Source organism: Heloderma suspectum, chromosome 16, assembly GCF_057233095.1.
Source record: "Heloderma suspectum isolate Gila_16-S chromosome 16, 16-S_ref, whole genome shotgun sequence".
In the NCBI taxonomy this organism is placed as follows: Eukaryota; Metazoa; Chordata; class Lepidosauria; order Squamata; family Helodermatidae; genus Heloderma; species Heloderma suspectum.
The window spans coordinates 22,389,094-22,405,991 of record NC_139473.1 but is presented as its reverse complement, the minus strand read 5'-3'; the positions used below and the strand labels follow the sequence as shown (position 1 = coordinate 22,405,991).

General features: G+C 53.4%; 1 protein-coding gene across 1 annotated transcript in view; it reads right to left on the bottom strand.

Moving 5' to 3' along the window:
* The window catches only part of ELN (elastin), a 78,804-nt gene that overhangs the window by 25,738 nt on the left and 36,168 nt on the right, over nt 1-16,898 (bottom strand). The window contains exons 5-17 of the mRNA XM_084823005.1: nt 16,349-16,372; nt 15,211-15,348; nt 14,405-14,518; nt 13,224-13,292; nt 12,393-12,440; nt 12,091-12,162; nt 10,223-10,255; nt 9,982-10,056; nt 8,765-8,803; nt 7,819-7,881; nt 6,796-6,840; nt 6,054-6,149; nt 4,141-4,200 (exon numbers count right to left, since the gene is read on the bottom strand). Of these exons, the coding sequence (XP_084679131.1) occupies nt 4,141-4,200; nt 6,054-6,149; nt 6,796-6,840; nt 7,819-7,881; nt 8,765-8,803; nt 9,982-10,056; nt 10,223-10,255; nt 12,091-12,162; nt 12,393-12,440; nt 13,224-13,292; nt 14,405-14,518; nt 15,211-15,348; nt 16,349-16,372 (876 nt within the window). The remainder of the gene's footprint in view (nt 1-4,140; nt 4,201-6,053; nt 6,150-6,795; nt 6,841-7,818; nt 7,882-8,764; nt 8,804-9,981; nt 10,057-10,222; nt 10,256-12,090; nt 12,163-12,392; nt 12,441-13,223; nt 13,293-14,404; nt 14,519-15,210; nt 15,349-16,348; nt 16,373-16,898) is intronic.

Genomic DNA, 16,898 nt, shown 5'->3' with positions numbered 1-16,898 from the left:
GAACTCCAAAACAAAGCAAATGACCACCAGTAGCGCATCCAGTTTAAAAATTAGAGATTTTAAAATATAAAAGTTTAAATGGATAGATTTAAAATTCATATATATACATACAGATTTTAAAATGTGAAAAGTTTCAGTAAAAAACACCAGCTTCAGAACTATATTTCAATCCTGCAAAACTCCATTTTGACTATGTGGAGTCTTTATCAAGTCACTATGGAAAAGAACTTCAAGGTCCTTTGGAGAAAATCTTTTCTTTTTGCTGTTCTGACTAAGGTGGTCAAGTTGGGATCTTCCTGTTCTGATGATAACAAAATTTCCTCCAAATTGTTCACACCCTTTTAAAAGAGTACACGCATTTTTTGTTACTATAACATTCCCATTAGTTACAAACAACATCATGTATCAAAGGCAAAAATCTTTCTGACAGAACATCAAATGCTTTTTTATCCCAAGCAGGGATAAAATATATTTATATATTTAATATATTACAGTATATTATTTTATATATTTTATATATTTATATATTTTATCCCAAGCAGGGATATAATATATGTATCCCAACAGAGAGTGCATGTACATTGGCACTTTGTTTCAGTCAGATTGGGTCTGAGAAGACCAATATTGGACCAGAACCAGCTGGGAGTGAAAGGAGTTGTATTCAACTCATCTGCAAGGCATGGTACAGAGTCCCCCAAACTTGGTGCCCTCCAGATGTTTTGCACAACAAGGCTCAGAATCCCTGGCTACTGGCCATGCTGGCAGGGGCTGATGGGTGTTGGAGTCCAAAACATCTGGACCATACCAGGCTGGGGAAGGTAGGTGGGGGCTCACGTGTGTGTTGTAGGCAAAATGATCCACTAGAGGGCAGTCTTCTTCCTGGATGGGCTTGGGCCATAGAGGTAGAAGAAGGGGAGTGCTGGGCAGCCTCAACCTCTGGTTTCAGCAGTCACCCCCCCCCCCCCCGGGAATGAAAGCTGCCCAGAAATAGGGGGAGAAATTTAGGACGTCACTTGAAAAGGGAAAAAAAGCAAAGGAAAAACACGTGCGCATCTGCAGCTGTCCGCATGCCTGCTCCCCCCTGACTATATAGGGATGTACGAAAGTCACTTACCTTTTCGCGGATGCGATTCGCAGTGGGGCGGAGGCACTCCATCCCTCCCCCTGGAATCCTCAACAGGGGGGGAGGCGATCCGGTCCTCCCCGCCGGAATCCTGCCCGGCCAGCTCTGCAGAGCAGTGGCTCCACAGAGCAGCCAGTCAGGGCCGTCCACAGCTGGAGTTCTGGCCGTGGATGGGCTGCTGCGGACGCAAATGGCGGCTGCCGTAGCGGCCGCCATTTGCATCCAGCCAGGCTGCCGTGATAGGCTACGTAAGTATTTACGTAGCCTATCATGGCAGGCTCCCCCCCAAAAAACGGCGTATGCAAATGGCAGCGGCTATGGCGGCCGCCATTTGCATTCCCTATTTTTCGCCGTTTTATCTTACATAAATAATTACGTAGGCTACTACGGCGAAAAAAAAGGGGTGAACACAAATAGCACCCACTACGCTATTTGCGTTCCCCCCTTTTTTTTTGCCGTAATAGCCTATGTGAATATTTACGTAAGATAAAACAGCAAAAAATAGGGAACACAAATGGCGGCCACCGTAGCCGCTGCCATTTGCGTATGCGTTGTTGTTGTTTCGCTTGCCGTGATAGGCTACGTAAATACTTACGTAGCCTATCACGGCCTCCGCAGGGACGCAAAAGGCGTCCCTGCAGTAGCCGTGATAGGCTACGTAAGTATTTACGTAGCCTATCACAGATATGATCAGGAAGCGAATGGCAGCTGCAGGGCGGCCGCCATTCGCAAGTCAGCACGGACAGCAGCAGGTACGTGCTCCGTTTCGCGCGCCTTTTGTGGTTTGGGAGCTCCATTCCGCGCGCCTTTCGTGAGTTGGGGGGGCGGGGGCTTCATTCCGCCACAGATTTCGGGGGGCTGAATGCACTGGCATTCAGCCTCACCAAGATCCGTGGTGGAATTCTCTGCCACCCCTACTATAACATATTTTTTAAAAATAAGAAGAAAAGAGGTGGGGATGATCAGTGCCAGCCCTGCCAGCTCAGGGCTGGATGCTGGCTTGTGTGCTGCTGCTGGGGTGGGGTGGGGGCCTGGATTGTAGGGCCCCTGGATTTGGCCCTGTGGTCCAGGCCTGAGTGCAACACTGGCTGCAGTCCTACAGCAGTGGCTCGCAGGGCTGAAGACCCGGGATGTTCGGACGATCGGGGCGCCAGTTGTCCTCTGCAGCCTCCCTCGAATGGCCCTGTTTCCTCTGAGCTTGGCAGGGCCCTCACTGCAGCTGGGGAGAAAGGACTTTCCCCAGTAACAACCTATTGTTCTCTGAGGTCATGCAAAGTGTTTTGGAGCGGCCTGGTCTGGAGTGGGCACTTGCGGCCCACTCTCTTCGCCAAAGCCGTGCTCCTGGGGCGATGAAAACGGCTAGAACAGGTTTGTTGATGTGGATCCACAGAGCTGCCTGCATCTGGGGGCTCTTCTTGGAGGCGTGGCAAAGGGGCGGTCACAAGGCGCACCTGCACACCCTCATTTATCACTGCACTGCTGTCCAACACACCTGGAGGGCGCCAGGTTGGGGAGCGCTGCCCTGGAAGCGGAGCATGGCCTCTTTCGCTCCCTGCTCCCTGCTTTGGCCCCACCACAGGCCGCAGTGAGGTGCACAAAAGGGAGAATGCGTCAGCTGCGGTGCCCTGGATCACAAACTGGATGCCAGGAGAGGCTTGCTAAGAACTTCACCAATGGAAAAATAGCACATTTGCGCTCCCGCCCTTCCTGACAGAGACATTCCCCGGCAAAACCCAAGGCCTGCGGCTTGCTGACATCCCTCAGTGGCTCAGCTTTCTGCTGCCAGTCTGCTTTCAATGAAAAACAGAGGGCGTGCTGGGAGAACCCTGGGCAGAAATGGTGCCGCTGATCCAGGGGGCTCTCGGCATGGCTGATCGGGCGCAGTGGGGAGGGAGGGGGAGGGAGGGGCCTGGAGGTGGGAAAGGGCTGCTTGTTTCCAACCTGATCGCACCCCATTCAACGCGCGGCCTGCCCACATGGTTCTTCCCCCTCCCAGCCCCCAAGAAACCAGGTTTTATCCTTAGCGCGCAAGAAGGCTATCTATGGCTACACAGCATGATGGCTGCCTATTCCAGCATCAGAGGCAGGATACTGGGGAGGGTGCTCTTGCGCTCCTGTCCTGCTTGTGGGCATCCCGTTGGGGCATCCGCTCAGCAGCCGTGCAAACAGAACACTGGACTAGGGAGGCCTCGGGCCTGATCCAGCCTGGCTCTTCTTAAGTTCTTAGGTTGATCCAGCCTCCCACGACCGCGCAGCCTCCAGACATGTCAAACCCCCACCCCCACCTGCCCTAGCCGGCATGGCCAGTGGTCAGACACACTGGGAGGTGTAGTTCCAAATGCCTGGAGGGGGCCAGACTGGGGGCGGCTGTGTTAAGGCCTTGCCTGGATCCCGCTGCGGTGGTTCAGGGTCCCCTGCAGGACTGGGCCAAAACATCCCATCCCCAGATCCATATCAGAACACCGGGGGGGGCAGCGAGGGGGAAGAAATAGAGGGCCCAGCTATGACAGCCTTCCCCAACCCGGTGCCCTCCAAATGGACTACAACCCCCATCATCCCCACAGCAAGGGATGATGGGAGTTGTGGCACAACACATCCGGATGGGGCCAGGCTGGGCTGATGAGAGTTGTAGCCCAACACGTCTGGAGGGCACCAGGTTGGGGAAGCCTGCACTAGAGGATTTGGATCTCTGGCCAAGGTTGCTCTTTCTAAAAATTACACGTCCACACCACCCAACAGCTGAAGCTCCCCGGGGGGCACATCGAATCCTCCCTCCACCCATCCTCGGCTCAGTCACTGTCCCTCAGAGACATGTTTTCTGTGGTGAGTTCAAAAGGCGCCCAGGGGGGTGTAGGGGAGAAGCGGCAGGTGCGCCCTCCCCACGCCTCTCGTCCCCAGTTCCAAGAATATTCCGTAGAGACCTGGATTCTCGGCTCCACATCTGGCCCGGCCTGCAAATGCCAGGCGCCCTCTCCCAGCGTGCCTCAGCTCCAGCGTCTGAAGATGAGGTGACTCACCGTAAGCCGCTGCTTTGGCTGCTGCTTTGGCCGCCGCCGCCGCCGCCAGCCCGCCGCCTCCTGCGGGGAAAAGGGTTAGAGAGGAGCTCAGAACACCGGAGAGGCGGCTGAGTGGGAATTCATAGATGGGTTTAAGTCTATTGCCAAAGGCTTGAATCAGGATAAAGGCTTTTTACCACACTGCAACAGCTGCTCTGTGAATGACAACTTTTAATAATGCGGTTGTCACTTTGGGCATTTGATGTCCTTCACTGTTTGCAGTTCTCTCCCCGCCACCATAGGTAGGCTGGCCTTGTCTCTGCTGTCCTTCCGCCAGCAGGCCAAGACCAATTTATTCAAGCAGGCCTGTGGTGTGTAAGCGGGTCTATTGGATTGTTTTAATTCTTTTATCGTTTCAATTTTCTTTTAATTGTGTTGTCAGTGTATTTGTGTTATGATCGTTTTAACTAAGTTTTCACTTAAAATTTTTGTTCTTGTTCTTAGTCACCTGGAGCGCCAGTCCCTCGGTGGGAAAATGGGGTGTAAAATCAAGTCAAATCAAATCAATCAATCAATCAATGAGAAACTCTCCATAATACTCCATGCAGCTGGTGGAAGTGGGTTGTAGTCCATGAAAGTTAATGCCAAGACAAATTTGTTTGTCTTTAAGGTGCCATAAGGCTTTTTGTTGTTTTGACATGAACAGGCTTTTCCCTACCACTCTCTTAGGGCGTGATCCTATGCATGTTTAGACAGAAAAATGTCCTACAACTCCTGGCATTCCCCACCAGCCTCTTCTCAGTTTCCGTTTGGTTTTAATGTTTATTTGATCCTGTAGTTTTAAATCTTTATACTGTTATGTGTTTGGGGTCCATCTATACTACCTCCAGAGGTCTCTTACTTAAATTTCACTTAAAATTTTTGTTCTTATTCTTAGTCACCTGGAGCACCAGTTCCTCGGTGGGAAAAGTTCTGTACACTTTGTACTCAGTGCTGCTGAGTACAAAGAAATTGAGAATTCCCCCCAGTGCAGTCTCTTGGGCAAGTGACCCAAAGAATCTGTAGCCTTTGTTCTCCAAGGCCTGAGAGGACAGGAGGAAATGCATCTGGCAGGAGGGTGAATCTGAGACAAAAGGAGAGCAGCTTTTGCCTTGGAGAAGGTGATGGCTGGGCAGGGGAGAGGAAGCAGGGGTGGCCTGGAGGGGTGATGTCTTCGGACTTCATCCTGAGCCCAGCGCAAATGAGCCTTTATACAAGAAACACCACCAGTCCCCAGCGTCCTCCTACCAGAAAACAGATGTCTGTGAAAGCGCTGAAGCCCCTGCAAGTGCTCCCCTCTCAGGCCTGGAGTGCAGGAGTGTGACACAAGTGCATTTGATCATGTCGTATTTCATGATGTTCGTTGTTGTGAACCCCTGGGGAGCTTCAGCTATTGGGTGGTGCAAACATGTAAGAAGTACGTATCATCTGAGTAGCAGATGCTGAGGGCAAACAAGGGGCATGGCCGTGCGCCTCCGAGGATGGGGGCACATATCCAGTCGCTGGCAATGGGCCGCTGGGCTGGGGGAGCTTTCTCTTATTCAAGTCTACCCAGGCAGGCCCTTGGCATGTGAGTGGGCCGGGGGTGGGGGTGGGGGTGCTGCTGCTTTTGTTCTGTTGCCATTGTGCTTTTACTTGTGTTTTGATGTATTTGCCTACTCCTGTTTTTATCAGCGACTGTGAGCCACCTTGCCTGCCATTTTCGGTTGCAAGGCAGGGTAAAAATTGAATAAACAAGCAAAGAAGAAAGAAATGAACAGGGTGACCCAGCAAGCCCATTCCCTTGCAGGATAGGGCCCAGCGTAGCCCCAGACAGTGCTTCCCCGTTCTGAGGCAGTGATCCAGCCAGGCGAGCCCGATGTCTGTGTGACCGAGCCATGCAAAAGCAGTTTTACCGATTGCTCCTGGAACACCACCAGCGCCCGGCACCAAGCCTCCTCCAAGCGTCCCAGCTCCTGGGATCCCTCCTGTCCCTGGCACGATCCCAGCACCTTGGCAGAGAGAAGCAGGAAGGGAGATCAGCCCGTGGCCTTTCAAATGGGAAGACCCCTTGGGGGAGTTGGGGGAAACCCCATGGCTCCGAGCCCCCGTACCCTTTCTCCCTAAATGGCACGATCAGAGAAAGAAGTGCAAATTGGGTCCGAGAGACTGGGATTTGTCGGACCCCCTACAGAATGGAGTGCAAAATTCCCCAACGTAACTCTCTGAGGAACTATCAGGGTCCTGGCAGGAGGGCAAGCAAAGTCTGTTTGTCCCAAACGTTTGATTGCTCCTTGAACTTTCATAGCTTAATTTCCCTTTCTGAGCTTGCAATGCGTTCCGCAAAACAAAAACATGTGTCCGACAACACGTCTGAAAAACACGTACATTCCCAAAATGTGCGCACCAATGCACTCTAGTCAACAGAGGCATGCATTCCAAAATGTGCACAATGGAAAAATGCACAGAAAGATGCGTGCCTCTTGGAAAATGCATACGGATTTCTGTGAGGAGGAGCAGCGTTGACAAGTTTTCATGAAACCCAGCTGGAAGGAGCCTGGGGTGGAAAGACAAGCCCCGTGGTCAGAGCGGGCTTGACCAATTCTCCCATTCCTAGCCACAGTCAGGCCCAGCGGTGCCTTCTGGCCGGCAACTCACCGTATTTCGCGGCTGCTTTAGCAGCAGCTGCCTGCACTCCCACGCCTGCAAAAGCAAGAAAAGGAGCCTCAGAGACAGGGCAGATCTCCAGGCCACAGTGCTCCCCGCTCTCTGCCGTCACCCCGAAGCGCAGGGATCCCTCCCGCCTCGCCGCGAATCATCAGCCAGCACAGCAAGAACCCAAAGGCTTCCAACTGCCAAGCCCAACGAGCTCATATTCCCCAGGAGGAGGCGGAAATGTCTCGGCAGAACACAGATCCAGAAGAGGTGATTGTCTTACCACGGAAAGCCCAGACTTGAATGCTTGGCCAAAAGGGAAGAGCTTGCTCTCCTCCCGACCCCAGTCCCTAAACACCCACTGTCCTCCTGTCAGAATATTTGCATGTCCTTCTGGGCTTGTTTTTAGCCCCAGCCCTTTTCCCCAGTGGTGGGTCCCCCCCCCTGCCCCATTCTAGGAGGCCGAAATGCCTCTCCTACGGCTCCGTCACTGCAGGAAGGGCTTCAAGCGGCAACAGGCTGGCACATGAGGTATTTTTGACTCCACCCTTTGGCCTGTGGCCCCGCCCCCTTTGCTTCCGGCCTTGCCCATCACTGGAATGCAGCACCCCTGGCTTATATGGACGCCCCCTCCCGGTTTATACTCACCCCAGTCTGTGGGGTAGTTTAGGCTGGGAAATAATGACTAGCCCAAGTGTCACCCAGTCTAAGCTGGAGGGCTTCGTTTGAACCCAAGCCTTTCCTGCACTCACACTGGCCCTCAAGAAGAGCATCAGAGCCCAGGGCCCACTGTAATCCAGCATACTGCTTCCAACAGGGGTCAGCCAGAGGCCTCTGGAAAGCCTACAGCGGGCTTTGAAGGCGACTTCCTCCCCTTGTTTTTGTCTGCCCAGGATCTGCTCTCAGCTAAGCATGTCAGAATGCCAAACCCAGGTCAATTTTGTCTGCAAGAGAGGTAAGCGGAAGCCTTGGGAAGTCAGCCCAAATGCCATTTGTTGGCATTGTGCTTTGGCCAGCTCTGCTCACCTGTGCCCGTAGGGTAGCCGGCTTTCCCTCCAGCTCCGCCATAAACTCCACCAGGCCCATTACCTAGAACCACAGAGAGGAAGCAGAACTGCCTGAGAATGACATCTAATCTTTGACCCAAATCCAAACCCAGAGGAAATGAAGTGGCTGGGCAAAAGATCTCCAGGTTGCCGCGGGCAGCCCCAAGCAGCGACGTTCCGCCCGGTGGGGCTTGGTTTGCTTCCAGCCACCCCAGCCTGTTCCAACAAACCAGTCCTGGCCGTGTGCATCTCCACCAGGCGCAGGGCTTTTGTAAAGCAAAAAGGTTGCCGTGGCCTATTCCAGCACCAGCCACAGCAAAAGATTTGCGTGGCAACAGGGAGCAGTGCAAAATCCATTCCTGCGCAGCTCCTGTGGGGGTTGCAGTGCAGCTTGGAAGCAGCGGGAAGCCTGAAGCAGGTGGTGGGTGGGGCCAGCATCCCCGCTGATAAAAAAAGCCCTGGGGCTCCGACCCTGCAAGTCCCGGTGCCGTGGCGCCCCTGACCACGAGGCACAGCTCGCTCTGCCCTCTTGCGGACACAGAGAAGCAGGTGTGGTCTACACTACAACACCGGCACCGGACTCAGTCCTGCTTCTCTGTTATGACCTGGCTGGAAGATAATTCAGCTCTGCCTCCTGCCCCAAACCACGGCACCCACCAAAGCCAGGGGAGCGAAACTGGCTTCCAGCACTCCAGTTCAAATCTGCAAGGAAGACATGTCCGCCAGCCGGCGTCACTGCGCAGCCGAGGCCCCTTGCTAGCTGATGGCTTGCCTGGCCCTTACAATGCGGACACCATCGAGCGCAGCACCGGGGTGCCCATTTCTGTGAGACCCCTCCTCCTGCAGGCCATCACCAGGGCTTTGCTGTGTGGCCGGCCAACCAGACCCTTTGGCTGGCACCCAAAAGACTTTCCAAGGTGACTCACCATAGGGCAGCTTCCCAGCGCCGTACCCATAATAGCTGCCTGGAAAGAGAAATCCTGATTGATCAGAAAACGAACATAGGAAGCTGCCATAGGTCCATCTAGGGCGGGGTGGGGCGGGGGGGCTTCAGGCAGATTGGATGGCAACTCAGGCCTTCCCGAGGTCCCCATCTAACCTTCTGCAATTCTGCAGATAGCCACACCCATTTCCCCTAGCCCCACCCCTTTCTGCTTTTATTGATTATATGTTTGCCGCTCTGGGAGCCTTTTTGGCACAGGAGCGGCGGAAAAATATTTCAAATAAAAAAACTGATAAGAAGCCCCAGCCAGCATGGCCAGTGGTCGGGGATTCTGGGAACGGTAGTCCAAAGGAACTGGTGGGCACCCCATCGGCAGCGGCTCTCCCCACACCAAAGCCTGTGCTGGAAACACTACTGAGGTCTTCTTCATCTGGAGAGGCCAGGACCTGAACCCAGGAACTTGTGCATGCAAAGCAGATGCTCTTCCATGGAGCAGCATGCCACGTGAACAGCATCCTTATAGCACACACGGCACAGCACGTCAGCAGCGTCCAAATCACGGCAGAGCAGAGTGCTTGCAGATGCCCCGAAAGCCCGTGCAAATACACAGGTCTGTACTGGGGAGGGCCCTTGAAGCACCTGGTCCTGCCCTTTTAGGGGCTCTGTGCACCAACACCGACGCCTTGCACTGGGCCCGGTGCAGCTCACTGGCAGCCAGCGCAGAGATTTCAGAGATATTCTCGAACGGGTCCAGCCAGCAGAGCGATTTTTAACACACCTTAGGTTTTTGGCAATGTGTTGTTGGGATTTTTTTTTTAAGGGGTGGCATTTGCATTAAAATTTGGTGTCAGCTACTAAAAATCCAAATAAATAGATCAAACTGACAACAACAGACTTTCTAATGCATTTGTCTGTCACAGCCCTTCATTATGTAACCCCTTCCTAACAAACCTGTAAGCAAGCGTGACTTTCGGCCCAAGATTCTTACAGTCCTGAAGCTGGGACAGATGGTGACAGGGGGACTCCTTGGCGTGGGATGGGACTCGAACTCAGGGTTTAGGTAGTCTGGGAAACAGAGGTTCATGCAGACGTGTCTGACAGAGACACTATATTTTGATCCCAGGAAGAGGCTCTTCTGACAGAGGATTTAAAAAAAAAAATAAAGCAAAACAATTCGGTAGGTTCCGGATTAAGGCTCACCTGGGACTTTGGGCGCCTTTATGGGATAGCCCAGAGGTAGCCCAGGCTGCTGTCCGCCAAACCCTCCTCCAAATCCTGCAACGATCAAGGAGAATACTGACAGGATGAGACGCACAGGCACCCAGTAACCCAATCGGTCCCCAAGCCTGGCTTTATAGGTAGCATTATGGGTTGATCCATTTCTTTCCCAGTTGTACTGGAGACGTGTGTGGGGGGGGCACATTTATAGGGTCCTACCTACCAGGGATCCCTGCAAAGGCACCTCCTCCCGCTCCTGAAAGAAAAACGAGAGAGAATTAGCAGTGGCAGTCTCTGCACACAAAGGACTAGTAGCGTGAGGCTTTGAAATGATGTGCTCAGAGCAGCTGCATCCCCCGCCTGAGGAGGAGACTCAGGGCTGTGAATGATGGGCAGGAGCGTACAATGGACAGAAGACTGGTAGCATCGTAAAGGACTGCATGACATTTGTTTTCTTCTTCTTCTTTTTAATCATATGTATATGCTTCTTAGCTCCTAATCCATTCTGAGCTGTGGTTGGAAAAGCAGGATATCAGACATAAAGCAGCTGAGAACTTTTTGTTAGAAGGCAACTAACAAATGCAATAAACAAACAAATGCAAACACAACGAGGGATGTCTGTCATGAGCAAATCCGGTTCTTTTTTGGCTCAACAGAATTCCGTGGCATGTACGATTCACTTCATTTTATGTCTGTGAGTTGAGCTGCAGGCTGCTCCTTGAACAGCAAGAACTTTTTTGCACATTTCTGGGGGAAGCTTCTGCAATATGCACAAATTTCTGAGCAATTTCCACAAATTATTGCCAAATTTGTGCAAACTACACAAATTTGGCCATAATTTGTAATTTGCACAGATTGCTCAGAAATTTGTGCAAATTGCAGAACCTTCCAAAAAAAGCACAAAATTCCTGGAAAATCTGCAAACTGGCTTGACTTGTTGCAGATTGAGTTGGGCGCCGAAATGAAGTGTCAAGGGCGGGGGAGTCTGGGAAAATTTGTTGAACTCCACCACTCCAAAACATATTGTTCTGACATCCCTAAACACAATAAATCAATCTATCATAAAAAAAAGAGGATGTCTGTTTGTCTGTCCATCAGCACCATAGTGCTTAAACTGTGAAACCGAGACTCCTGAAACTTGGCATGCATACTAAAGGGACCCTGGGGGTGTGCACCTCAGGCTTATTTTATTGTTAAAATGCATTGATTGATTTTAATTAATTTAGATGTGTCCATGTTGTTGGAAGCCTATAGTATCATCTTCAGTCACAAAGTGGCAGACTTCCCTAACCAGCACATACCTTTGTAGTCTATACAGTCTGAAGCCAGGGGAGAGTAGTGGGCTGAGTTACATGGCTTCTCCTTCCCCCTCCTGTAGGGCAACCCCCCACCCAGAGAATTGAGTGGGCAGACCCCTCCCTCCAGGGGCTATTGGGCACGCACAAGGGCAGGGGCTGTGCTTAGGGGTGTCAGCTGCTTTACTCAGAGAAGACGGGCACAGCACATCCAACTCTGAAATCTGCGTAACTTTGCTTGAATGCTTCGCTCTGCCAAACTAAGGGCTATTCCAACCAGTGCAAAGCCAGGTCCATTCACTCATAAATGAATTTTAAAGACATGAGGTAAGTGTTGCCCCTGTATATATATTTTCCCCCTGAGACTTATAGCAGCTTTGCAGAGGGTGATTTCTATCAGAAAAACAATGCAGGGGATATTTTCCCCACACTCCTCCAGAATTGTGCCCCCGAGCCAAATCCTTCCCTAGGTGCTCTTAAGACAGGGGTGGAAACTGGTGCCTTCCAGATGTTTCTTGGACTCCAAGTCCCATAACCTCTGACCATTGGCCACGCTGGCTAGGGTTGATGGAAACTGTAGCCCAAAACATCTGGAGGGCACCAGGTTGGGGAAGGCGGTTCTGTTGTATGAGGATGTGGGGGTCAGTTGTAAAAGTCAGCCTACCCATGATGATGACGATAACAGTAATACATCTGAGAAATGAACCACAGTGTGAACCAAGAGGCTGTAAAAGCCCACCGTCTCCAGAACGGGTGATTTACGCAAGCAATCGACCGCAGTTGTGCAGGCGCTAACCTGGGACTTTTGGCTTGACACCGGTTCCAGTTGGCACACCCGGTAGGACCCCTACCCCAGGGTAACGGATCCCTGAAATATAGAGATGGGAGCAGCTGACAAATGCAACACACCCATTTCTGTGCAAGGCTTCAGACTTGGGCCTTTGATAGAAGCCTCTGGAATGGCAGACTAGAAATGTCCGCCCTGCCATCGCACACTGGCTCTGTCAAAAAAGTGCTGGGTTTGCACTCCAGGCCGGCTGCTCTCGCTTGCTGTGGGGCAGGGGGAGGCGGGTGGAGCTGGAAGGGGGCCGAACTCACCTGTGCCAGGGAGGATGCCGCCAGGGAAGACTCCAGGAATCCCGACCCCTGCCAAGAACAGAGCACAGACGCTGCTGATCCCCAGCTGATCCCCCGCTCCCTTCCGCGCCCCGGGATGCTGCCTTTCTCTTGCGTGCCAAGTTGCACTGCTCCCTCATTCATCTTGGCTGCAGCTCAAGTAAGCTCTCGTTCCCGTTTTATGCACGGGGAAACTGAGGCTGAGGCATGCAGCCTGTCAGGAGGCCCTGGGCAAGGCTTTGAATTAGGAGTGAGCTGGCATCGCGGGGTCCGTTTGGGCTTCTTTCAGGTCAAAAAACCACCGCTGCCATGTGTTGATTTTAGCACCATGCTTGGGAAGGTTTCATTGAGAGGAGGAGGATTTCTTACACTGATACTCCACCTTTCCTCCAAGGGGCCAAGGTGGCGTACAGGATCCCCCCCCCCTCCTGTGAGCGGGGTCCGGCTGAGAGTCAGGGTTAGGGTTAGTCACCCAGGGAGCTTCATGGCTGATTGGGGCCTCGAACCCAGGTCTCCAGAGTCCCCGTCCAACACGCCAACCACTGCACCACCCTGGCTCCCCAGGTTGCCTGTTGCACAGAGCTGTTCAGTCCCCAAGCAAGCCCCAAAGCAGTGCATCCCCAGCACAGGGGCATTGGTTTTCATTCTGGATTAAGCGCTGGCGTTGCCCAGGAGGGCCTCCGGCCCCCAGCAAGCAGAGAGTGGCAAATCAAATGCTGCTGGTGGCGTGGCGTCCCCCGTCACAGCCTGCGGCCTCTCCTCTCCTTGCAAAGTGGTGTGAGCCGGGGCTTCCCGGGGCAACCGTAGGCGTACCTGGGATTTTTCCAGGTTTGGCTCCAACACCAGCTCCTGGTGGCACCCCCGCCTGCGGCACAACGGCGCCTACAGGAGAAAGAGCAGGCGAGGGAGGGAGGGGTTGGCACAGCAGAAGCACACGTCTCTTAAAATCCCTGGCCCTCAGACAGGGGCTCAGCGCCTCAGGCCTCTGGGCCAGACCCAGCTCGCCCCGGGTTCCACTGTGGCCCGCTTGGGCTTTGCCATGTGGCCACGCCGCTCCCCTACGCCCCAGCCCTTCCCCAACCATTGATCGGTGGTTTCCACCTTTTACATGTTCCCCCCCATTCTAAACCGTTGAACTCCCGCTCCTGAGGCTTGATGACCGGCAAAAGCTTTAATTACTTGGTCAAGCTCAGAGAGGCCGGCATTTTTGTTATGCAGCCCCCAGGAGCTTCTCCAAAATGGAATCCACCCCCAGGCTGAGGGAGGCTCAACATGCCCAAGGACAGGATTCCAGGCTTGGACAGGAAGCGTCTGCAGGTGGCGATCCAAGAAATGCTCCTCATCCAATCGTGCAACGTGCAAGCAGGGGAAAAGGAGAGGCCCTCGGGCTGCAGGATCTGGTGGACCACTCTCTCCCATGCTTTAAATCATGTATTGCTTTGTAATATGTTGTGAACCGCTTGGACATTTTTTGAAAGGAGAAGCGGTATATGAATGTTCTCAAATGGATCAATAAATTAAATCTCATCATTTTAGAATGGGAGAAAAACTGCCTGGACGCTGGGAAACCAGCACATGATTGGCTGTTGGGGGAAAGGAGTGGGGCCAGCGGAAGGGGGCATGGCCACTTGGGGAACCTCGGGGAGAGGATTGGAAGCCCCGGAGAGCTGAATTTGGCCTTAAGGCCTGAGGTTCCCCACCACTGCCCTGGAGTAACAGGCATGCGGTTGGCGGAGACCAGCTTCTCGCCATCTTTCTCCCAGACCACAGACCTCTTCCCTGGCCCAAAGCCAGCAAAGTCAGATAGATAGCATCTTCCAAGGGGGCTGGGGAAACCCCTCCCCCCTCCCCCCGAGACCCAGTGCCCATCACAGGAGACGATTCTGGGTTTGCCGGACCAGTGGTCTGACGCAGTCTTTGTATGCCTGGGCTGCCAAGATGGGAAGCTGGGGTGGAGAGGGGTCCATGCAGCCCACCTTGTGGCAACAGCCTACCTCCGGGTACTCCGCCGACGCCAGGTACTCCGCCGACGCCAGGTACTCCGCCGACGCCAGGTACTCCGCCGACGCCAGGTACTCCGCCGACGCCAGGCACACCAAGTCCAGCGGCTGGTTAAAGGGAGACGCACGTTGAGGCTGGGGTGCTCATGCTCCGGTGCCGTCACTGGGAGTGGGTTGGGGGAGTCAGCGATTCCCACATTTCAGACAGTCTAGGCCACCACCCCCCGTTAACTTCCAATGGCTTAAACGGTTGCATCAGCTGCTCCCTGAGGAGCCCACTCGCTCCGTCCCTGGGGGAGCCGCTGCTCGGCAAGTCAAGAACAGGCACGCACGCAGAGGACGCTGAGAGGCTGCTTTCTCTGGCTGTCAGAAGGGATGGAGGACGAATCACTGCAGTGGAGAAGCAGAGTCCAGTCCCACCCGGCCCTTGCAGAGGCTGGTGGAAAGGAGGCAAGGGCAGAACAAGACAATGCGCGGGAAAGCAACAGGGCGCACCCTGAGGGCAGGGAGCGCAGCTCCACCTCTGTGCCAGAAGCTGCTGAGTTATCATGCAGGAACGGCCACCGATGGTGGAGGGTGGGGAGGGCAGGGGAGAAGGCCGGGAAAGGGCAGGTGGGTTATATTGTGAGGATGAGAGAAACATCCAGGGCAGATGAAGGATTCGGGAGCAGATACCGAGAGGGGCAGGCAGATGTCAGGAAGTGCTGGAAAGAGACTGACGCCACCCCTGTGGCTTTTTCCCAGCCTGGGCTGAGATGGTGACGATGAGAGAGCAGAACACCAAGGACAGGAGGACTCACCTGCTTTGGCAGCAGCTTTATAAGCGGCGGCGGCGGCACTTCCAGCACCTGGATAGATCCCTCCTGGATAGGTCCCGCCTGGGTAGACCCCTCCTGGATAAGCCCCACCTGGATAGACTCCTCCTGGATAGAGGCCACCTTAGGCAGAGAAGGGAAATGGTGCTGAGCACCACCCAGCGGTGTTGTGGTCAGTTTCGAAGCACAGATGCTCAGCATGGCCATCCTCTGAGCCACGCCCCCAAGGAGAGTCCAAACGTGCAGGCAGCTGCATTGATCCATTCCAACAGGCCGGTTCCAGCAGTTTTCCTCTCCACTGAGGGCAGTTCTTTGGTCAAGCTCATGGGGGCTCAATTGCCTTTCCAGGCCACCCCAAAAGACTGTGCATTGCAACAGGGAAATCCTTCCCCCCCAGCTACTGTGAGGGTTGCAGCTCAGCTCAGAGGGAGCAGGGACGGCTGAAGCGGGTGGCAGATGCTGCCAGCATCCCTGCTGGGAAAAGAGACCTGGGGCTTTGGCCCGGTGAGCCCCAGCTCCACTACTCCCCTGGCCCCACAGGCGTTCGATGGGCCCAGCTCCGTGCACACCAGCTGGGGACCCTTCAGCATGGGCCCTCCTCAATTCTCCATGTCCTGTGCTGAATTATGCACAACAACCCCAGCACAGCAGAGGAGGGGCAAAGCCCAACTCTACCGGCCCTTTCAAAATGCGCCATGTGTCGCCTAGCAATAGTTGCAATAGGGGGCTTTGGCTACTGGGCAGTATAGAAGTGTAGTAAATAAAATAAATTCTCTTGCTTTTCTGACTTTTCCCCCCTGCCCCAAGCCACCTACATTTTGTTGATGAGATTTCGACCTTTCCTTGCCAAATTGCCTGAAGCGCAACACACGCGCGCGTGCAAACCAGCAAGCAGCTGCTTAGGCAGCCCAAGTGGAACACCCAGGCATGAAGGCCGCTAACAGTACGGAGGGAAGGGCAGTGCAACAGGAACCCAACTTCATTGGTGCCCCCCAACACCATGTCCCGGGCTTTGAAACTTCTGCTGCCCCAGAAGGAATGTGTGTGCAGTCAGGCAGATCCCTGCATGTGGCCAGAACATCACAAGGGCATGGCAGAGATCTTGAACAGACTGCAAACTTACCTAGTTGCCCGGCCCCTCCGACACCTGCAGAGAGAAAAAAGGAGGTCAGGAAGCAAGACGCAATGGGGCTGCTGAGCCCTACAGATAGCTAGGATCATTCAGCCAGAAGGCTACCTCGACCTCCAGCCACAAGCTGAAAGGGGAAACATCTAACTCCATGCCTCACCCTAGCCTGCAGTGGGGAGTGGAGAACCAGCCATTTTCAAGCTTGTCAAAATTCTCCAAACTTAAATCTGAAGCTCATTTTGGCTCATTCGTTTTTGACTCAGAGTGCATTTCGAACAGGAAAAGTGCACATTTCTATGTGCATTTTTGAAAAGTGTGCACTTTCACCCATTGACCAAAGCATGGAAATGTGATTTTGTATGTGTGAAAAATGCACATTTCAAAGTGTGCATTTAAAAATATATGGGCATTTTTCAAACATGATCGCAAATCCGGGAATTTGCAAATATTTGCTCCTGCTCTCATTTGCTCCTGCTCTCATTTGCAGAATTTGCTCCTGCTCTCATTTGCATTGGGGATTGAGACAGGGCATGTTCACATGATT